Source organism: Cervus canadensis, chromosome 8, assembly GCF_019320065.1.
Source record: "Cervus canadensis isolate Bull #8, Minnesota chromosome 8, ASM1932006v1, whole genome shotgun sequence".
Lineage (NCBI taxonomy): Eukaryota > Metazoa > Chordata > Mammalia > Artiodactyla > Cervidae > Cervus > Cervus canadensis.
In genome coordinates, this window is record NC_057393.1 from 3047766 (window position 1) to 3055904 (window position 8139).

The following is an 8139-nucleotide window of genomic DNA, read 5'->3' on the forward strand; positions in this document are numbered from 1 at the left end:
GTTGTCTTTAAGGACTCTGCCAGTTTAATTAAGATATGGAAAATTACTTATTGTTCTTCCCCACTAAAGTGCTAGGAATTAAGCGCCGATGTGAAGCCGGGGCCTTTCATATCTCCACCGTGTGTGTGTTTGTTTAATACCCATAAGACTCTGTCATTAAACCTCAGGACTGGGCTGGGCTTCCTGGCATTCCGGTTCTGGTCGGGGAGCAAACTTTGAACACCACGGACATGCTCGCCGCCCATGGGGCCGGCCGGGAGGGCCCAGGTGGGTCCTGGGCTGTCCTCACCACAGATGTGACTGAGTTCACAGCTGTAGTTCCTTCCTTGAAAGCCCTTCTGCTTTTCCTCCAGGAAGTGTTGCTCAAGAGGGCGGCCGACCTCGTGGAAGCCTTATACGGGATGCCCCACAACAACCAGGTAGGCAATGGAGCTTGACCCGCTGCCAGCTGTCCCAGGGTGACCTTGACCTTGGAAGGCCAGCTGACTTGGGTCTGGCGTGGGCTTCCTGGGCACATGCGTCCTCTTGAGCATATGTTGGGGTTGGGGGCCTCTGCCCATTCGGATCCTCACGCTGAGCGCTCAGATAGGAAATGACCAGTCAGCGCCGGGAACCAGAGGCAGGAGGGCTTGTTCCTGGGAAACTCGCCTTGCAGTCTGTCCCCTGGACTCTGGGCATGGACTTGTTTCTCTGAACCTGAATCCGGGGCCTTCCATGCTGCCTGGCCCGGTGTGCGCCTCAGGGCCTTTGGGCTGCGAGAGCAGAAATGGGATGGACGGGGTATTCAGCCGTTCTCCCGAGGGAGGTTCTTTTCTGTTAAGATGTCCCTTTTGTCCCTGTCTGGACCGAGGGATGGTAGGACGCTCCCACTGGTTGCCCAGCAGGGCCCAGTGGAGGGGCTAGGACTGTGCTCCCGGGGAGGGGTTGTGGGGGCGGCCTGGCCTGGCCGTGACGGGCCCCTCCTGCCCCAGGAGATCATCCTGAAGCGGGCGGCTGACATCGCCGAGGCGTTGTACAGCGTCCCTCGCAACCACAACCAGATCCCTACCCTGGGCAACACCCCCGCACACACGGGCATGATGGGCGTGAACTCATTCAGCAGCCAGCTAGCGGTCAACGTCTCAGAGACGTCACAAGCCAACGACCAAGGTACGCCGCGTGGGGCCCCCTTCCCTGGACACCTGGGCGGGGTGCCCGCCGGTGCCCGGAGGCCGGCGGGGTCAGGGGCGGCGCCCCGGGCTCTGCAGCTCTTGCTCAGACAGGCCCCCGGCAGGGGCTGCTCAGAGAAGTCAGAAACTGAGGCAGAGCTACTGCCACGCAGCTTGCCGGGCTTTGCTAGACATCTCAGGGATGGATCTTTAAGTGGCTCTGCTTCCCTGGGAGGACTGGGAAGAGTCATAGGATGGCCGTGACGTAGGGAGCCGGGGACCCTGCCTGGATGCACTGATGGTGCGGGGATTGGTTCCTGAGCTTGGAAGGAGTTTGTGGAGTGAAGTGCCCGTTCCCCACCTGCACTGTATCTGTTTGCGGCCGCTCTAAACTCTGCACAGGCTGTCGTGTCAGAAAAAAACTCCCGATCAGCTGCTTGGCCCCCATTCACCCTCATCCCGAGATGGGGGTGAGGCTTAGGCTCCCCCCCGCCCCCACGCTGACAGAAATAGGAACTGTAGCACAGAGAACGCCAGCCACCTTTCCTGGGGAGTTGTGGCCACACCGAAGCTCTCCTCGTCAGCCCTGGCATTTGAAGGGCCTGCAGAGGCTGGAAGGTCACCTAGCGTGGGGTGGAGTCGGGTGGGCAGCGCAAGGCTGGAAGTTCACCCAGCATTGGGGTGGGGTGCAGCCCAGGAATCTTGCTGTGGCTGATCGCTTCTAAAGAGAAACACGAAAGCAGCCGACGGTTAGGTGGAAGCGTGCGTGCGCGCGGGCCGGCTGTTGAGGCCGCTGGACTCGGGCAGGGCTTGGCGTGGCAAAGGTCGTCAGAGCTGGCGAGAGGCGCTGGGGCTGGAGGAATGCGCACGGTCGTTTGGTAGGGCTCGATAGGCGATGGAGGTTCGCGGGGAACGCCCCCCCAGTGTCTCTCCCTGATAATAACGTTGTTTTTGGCCGGGGGGGGTCCAGCAGTCGGCTACAGTCGGAACACGAGCAGCGTGTCCCCGCGAGGATACGCGCCGAGCAGTACTCCCCAGCAGTCCAATTACAGCACAGTCAGCACTAGCATGAACGGCTACGGAAGTGGCGCCATGGCCAATCTAGGGGTCCCGGGCTCGCCTGGATTTCTTAATGGCTCCTCCGCTAACTCGCCCTACGGCAGTAAGTGTCTGTTTTTGTCACACGTCATCACACAGATTCATATGCGCTGCAGTCACGTGTGTGCGTTGCGTGGATGTGCTGTGGTGTGAGCTGCTGGACACAAGGACGGGTGGCTCTGGAGGCCGGGCGTCCGCACGACCGCCGGCAGCGGGCCCCGCGCGGTCACACGGCGAAGCCCAAACCGAATCGGCACCAAACCGGGGCTGCCCAATTGGAACCCAAAGTCCACGCAAGCGTTAGATGATGCCTGTTGTCCCGAGAGTGGCCGAGCCAGAGACATCTCATGCTTGCGCTGTGGCCCGAGGCTCCAGGCCAGGCCCGGGGCGCCCTGTCGTGTGGCCGTGGCCGCGTCGCGCGTCCTGACATGTCTGCTTTGTTACAGTAGTGCCGTCCAGCCCCACCGTGGCAGCCTCTTCGGTCGCCCTCCCTTCAAACTGTAGCAGTACACACGGCATTTTCTCATTCTCACCTGCCAATGTCATCTCTGCAGTGAAACAAAAGAGCGCCTTCGCGCCCGTGGTCCGGCCCCAAGCCTCCCCTCCTCCTTCCTGCACCAGCGCCAATGGGAACGGACTGCAAGGTGAGGGTGCACGCCGGCCCCACGCTGCAGCCCGGGCGGCCCTGGGGCCCTGCGGGTCTCTCCCCGGGGGCGGGAGCTCCGGCCCGCCGGGGCCCCTGGCAGGGCAGCCCTGCCCCTTGCATGCTCTCCTTTGTTCCCACCCCTGCTGGGTGTGCCTAGGACTGACCCCCACTTGATCAGCCCCCGCAAGCAGAGGCTTCCTCTTGGTTGATAAAACCCATTTCCCCATCCTTCCGAGACGACTTCTGTGTCCTTGTGGTAAAAGCAGTCCATGCCCGCAGGGAGTAGAAAGCCACAGGGAAAGCAGGCAGGCCGCGGTGGAGGCCGCAGGGGCCACGCTCTGCCCTGCTGAGCCCCCTTGCCCGCGGGGCAGCTTCAGGCCTGGGTGGTGGGCCGCGGTGCCGCCTGCAGCCCCCGCCTGACCTGGGCCTGCCCGCGCTGCCGTCCCGAGCCTCGATTCTCAGCCTGGTCTAAGGGACCGCGGGGCCCCAGAGGCCGTGCTGTCCTTGGAGACCCGGGGCTGTGCCTGAGCCAGCGCTGGACAGGAGTTGGTCTCTCTGGGCGACTGCTCTCAAAGACTCCAGAGGGAGCAGGGCCCGCCCGAGGGCCACGGGAGGCCCCGCCTGGCACGGGGCTCGCAGACGGGCGGCACAGTGCCCTCCCAGTGCCGGGGCCCTCTGGGCAGTGGCAGGCGGGGCCACGTGTGGGCCCCCAGGCCTCGTGAGCTTGCACGCGGCTCCTGGTGAGTGACCTGAGGCCCACAGGCCCCGAGATTGAGTGGCCGCCATCTGGCCTCTTTCAGACACCTCCTTTGGTATATGCTCCTCCCGGTGAAAACCAAATCCAGTTACTCCTTTAAAAAAAAACTGAACCTATTCAACCAGTATTTACTGAGCGCCTACTATGTGCCAGGCTCTCTGCTGGGTGCTGAGGACGCTACCGTGGAGAAGACAAACTGGCCCTTTTGTGAAGTCGGTGGCATATTTCACTTTGATGAACTAATGCTCAAAAAAGGAACTGGAAAGGTATCCGTGATTTGAAATAATTGTCTGCACCACACCTGTTAGCGTGAGAGGGTCGCCCAGCCCCGAAGGGCCGCCGACAGGCCTGTGAGCCGGCCGCGGTCCCCAGAGCACAGGGGCAAAGGGGCAGGTGGCCGCCCAGGTGGCGCCAAGGCCCGCCGAGAGGTCGCACCGCGAAAGCCGTGTGTACATACACGGGTCTTCCAAACCATAAAGTTGTAACGGTGAGTCGGAGATAAATTAATATTGTTGAAATTAATGAACTGAGAAATTGAAGCTCCCATCACTACATGAACCAAATGTATTAATATGTGATACATAAATTAATGAGAACAATCACTCTTGACAAAAATTAAACAACACTAAAGTTAAAAGGTTTTAAATTACCTTTGCACCAGGAGTTCACTGGGAAGCATCCTTGCACTTGGCATCTCAGCACAAGTTCTCTCTCTGTTCCGAGAAGAGAAAGGACATGCTCCCCACACGCGGAGCCGTGACTTCTGTCTTGTCAGGGCCCTTGGCCCCGAGACTGCAAACCAGGTGGGCTGTGGTGGCTTTGATCTTGGCCAGCCCGCGACTCACCATTACGATACGGAGCGGTCAGCAGCAGGTCCAGGGCAGGGGCTGAGAGCAGAGGGGAGCCCGAGGCATGCCCAGTCCACGTAGGGAGCGAGAGTGGGGCCCGGGCGCCCCCCAGCCCGAGATCCGGCCGCGGCTGGCATCACGGGAGTGGCCGGGTTGGCACGCCTCTGTCGACAGAGGTGGCCTTGGGGGGGCCCGGGCCTCTGTCTGCCAGAAGCCAGCCACCGAGGTGTGTGGGCGGCAGCCCCTTCGCACGCACAAGGCCAGAGGCTTTCCCTTGGCCACGTGAGGTCTTTGAGGAGAGGAGCCTGGGGGGGTCTGTCCCCACGTGCACCCCACCCTGTGAAGCAGGTGCCCTTAACCGAGCCCACGGCTGGTTAGTGGAGGGCCGTGCAAAGCCACTGTCCCATTGACCGAAGCCCAGGGAGGCCCCCGTGCCTGGTGAGGCGTGCCCCTGACCTGCCCCCTCTCTCTTGCAGCTATGTCTGGGCTGGTAGTCCCGCCCATGTGAGGGGCGCTGTGACCTGCCGCCACGCAGCATCCAAGGACGGACTTCAGGGGACACGTCAGGACACGCGAGGTGCTGGCGGGACGGGGTCTTCAGTATGTCAGCAGCGGCCGAGAAGCTACAAGAGACTTTGTTTAAAGATTTTATTTAAACTATTAAGAATCAACATGCAAACAACCTACTCCTTCATGAACAATTCCATTTTATTGACTGAACTTTTCTCATATTTTCACATTTCTCAGTCCTGAAGAATAAGGAAAACAAAGCGACGCCTATTTTGTATAAAGTTTCTGACTCCGTCTTGGCTATGTCTAGTACTTGCTATGTGTTGGGAGAAACTTTGTGAATGCACCATTTTGATGATCATAAAACACTGATGAAAAAACGCCTCCAGACATTTTTCTGTATTCATACTTAGATTCACAATGGTTGTGTATCTCTATAATGTGAAATATTTTTTTGTGGTGACAAAAGGGGGCCAAGGAGGTCTGAGCCATCAAACTGGAAGAAAGGAAGACTATATGGTTAGGAGAACTGGGGTGGCAGGGGTGGGGGGGAGGGCGGGTTTATCATTGCTTAACTTCATCTTAATGAAATGAAACTTTGTAACTTATTGTAGTTAGAAATTGTAACTTTGATATTGAATTCTCTTGCCTTCAACAAGCACACTGACAGAGAAAAAAAGAAATGCTACTGTCTGTTGGTTAAAATATTCCCCACTGCTAGAGCTTCCTGTTACCAAGTGTGATCTGCGGCTTTTTTTCAACTTTTGCTAGCACTGTATACTATTGCATTCTTAGGCTACTGTGACGTCCATGTTTCTTGTACCAGAAGTTGTCCTTTTGACTTCTAGATCCTTCTTCCCTGATGTGTTTTGTATGTGGTTATAAAATTGTAGACTTTTGTGATTTTGCCAAAGTTGTAGCTAAATATTTATACACTTGTCTTGAATTTTTTTCAGATCCACTTAAATATTTAGAAAAAAAAAAAACAAACCAAGTTTTATTCCCTATGCGTCTTATAAGGAATAAAATGGTCTCCATTCAACACTTACTTTTCCATGAACACTTGCTGTTGCTAAGGGACTTTATTTTGTAACATATCAATTATAAATATTGTATTTATCTTCGAGATTTTGTACATTGCTTTTCCTGCCGTTTTCGGTTTTCGTTTCCTTGTCTGTGTTGGTTTTCAATCATGGCCTGGTGTGAGATGCTGGAAGAGCATTCAGCCAAGAACTGTCTGTCTGATCCGTCTGTTCAGTGAACCAGCGTCCTTGCATTTCATTTGTACTTCCAGAATTTGCTATTGTTTAGACTTTCCGTCCTTTTATTTTTTTTAATTTTGAGGAAAAGTCAAATTCATTGTTTATTTTTATATTATTTTTAAGTTATCTGAACAAATACTTTTGAAGGAAAAAAAAAAAAAAGTTCGTTGTATAGTCAAAACAAAAATGGTGCCACCCGGCTGTGACAAGTCCTAGTAGATTCCGTGCATGTGGAACGGCCACGGAGAGGCGACGCCGTTTGGAGCGGCGTCCTTCTCTCATTATTATTTTTCTTTTTGTAGAATGTAAAAAGTCATTTTAGCTGCCACCCATGACTTTGCCACATAGCTCAACCGTGTTTACTGGAGAAATTCAGAGGCCTAAAGTTTAAAATAAAATTTACTTCTGATGTTTTAATTAAAATGTTTGCCACATTAACTTCTCCGATGCCTTAAAAGTGGACTTCTTTAAAGAACCTTTGTGCTATCTTATCACAGGCTTACACCACGATTGTTAATCGAGATTTCATTTGGAGATTTATGGTGACGTGCACACACACGCATGTGCACACACACGTGCACACACACGCATGTGCACACACACGTGCACACACACACGCACAAGCCCCACGGGCCCGTCTCACTGCTCTCTGCATCCGGGCCTGCTGTGTCCTGTGTCCTCCTGAGCCCAGCCCAGACTCGGAGGGCCCAGGGGACCCACAGCCACCCCTTGTCCGGAACCCCCTTTTAACAACACCTTTCCTGTGGTCAGACCCCAGCGGCGCTGTCTACTTTCTGAACTGGAACGACCTCCTCGCGACACTGTACCTGTTAGTGCCAAACCCGCGGTGAGACCAGGAGGCCGTTTTCTTTTCCCTCTGCGGACGCACAGCACAGCCAATACTTTGCAGCAGAAATCAAATCTAAAACAAAAAGGAGGGACTTCTTAAAATTCTCTTGAGAAAGACCAAAACAAAACATGCCAGGCTTAAAGGTGTTCATTTGAGGGACTAAATGGAAGAATCGGAACATCCCGGAGGCCAGCGGTCACACTCTGGCCCTGTGACCGGCCTGAGGAGTCACTTTGGAACTCATTTGCCTCCGTTTTATTTTGTATATGTAAGGGTTTGACCTAAAAACGAGCTCATGTGTACACATTAGGGACATTTGTGAGTCTGCTCACCCCACACTTGGTTTGGGTCTAGTTGCCCTCATGGCATCATCATCTCAAAACCGAGCGCGCCACTAAATGGTAGATTTTACTGTTGAAGACCCTACAATAAGATTGTTTTATCTGTACATTTTTTTTCAGATATTTAACTGTATAAAAATGTTCATTTTACACGATATTTAATTAAAGTATTTCTTGTCTGTGAATTTCACTTTGGGTAACTCGATCTGTTTTGATTGTTAGAACGGCTGGCTCAACACACAGCGCTGACATCGGGTCGGGGGGTCGTTTGCGTACCTGGATTCCAGAGCGCTCTCGGCCAAGATAAGAACAGTCCATGCAGGAGCCTTCCCCAAGGCTGTCCGCCCTCAGACGCTCCTCCGAGCTGCACAGAGAGGCTCCTGCCAGGGCGCAGACGGCGCTGGTCCCGGGCTGGCTGTCTGCAGGCCGCGTGCCCCCTGGAATATCTGAGCATGACTGGGTGGGACCCAGGGCCACGGCGGTCCAGAGACAGCCTCCAGGCTTGCGGGGGCTCGGTCACCCCTGCCCCTGGCCCAAGCCCTCCGACCTCAGCCCCTGCCCCTTAACTGGGGGTCTGGCGGTGGAGAGCGAGGGCTCTGGCCACTCAGGATACGAGCTCCTCTGTCCCTGTCATCAGGCCGGGACGACGAGGTCCAGCTTGAGGTGCTGCGGGCAGACA

The 8139-nt window shown here is 55.2% G+C and overlaps 1 protein-coding gene across 17 annotated transcripts in view; it reads left to right on the forward strand.

Moving 5' to 3' along the window:
- EBF3 (EBF transcription factor 3) overlaps positions 1–7645 on the forward strand; it is a 127785-nt gene extending 120140 nt beyond the window's left edge. For 3 of the 17 annotated variants that reach the window (XM_043475072.1, XM_043475071.1, XM_043475076.1), the window contains 6 exons: positions 354–419; positions 972–1149; positions 2119–2310; positions 2693–2890; positions 3803–3915; positions 4974–7645. In XM_043475072.1, the coding sequence (XP_043331007.1) occupies positions 354–419; positions 972–1149; positions 2119–2310; positions 2693–2890; positions 3803–3915; positions 4974–4991 (765 nt within the window). In that variant the 3' untranslated portion in view covers positions 4992–7645. The remainder of the gene's footprint in view (positions 1–353; positions 420–971; positions 1150–2118; positions 2311–2692; positions 2891–3802; positions 3916–4973) is intronic. The other 14 variants (XM_043475074.1, XM_043475077.1, XM_043475081.1 and 11 more) reach the window with 10 other exon arrangements.
- The last annotated feature ends 494 nt before the right edge of the window (positions 7646–8139 follow it).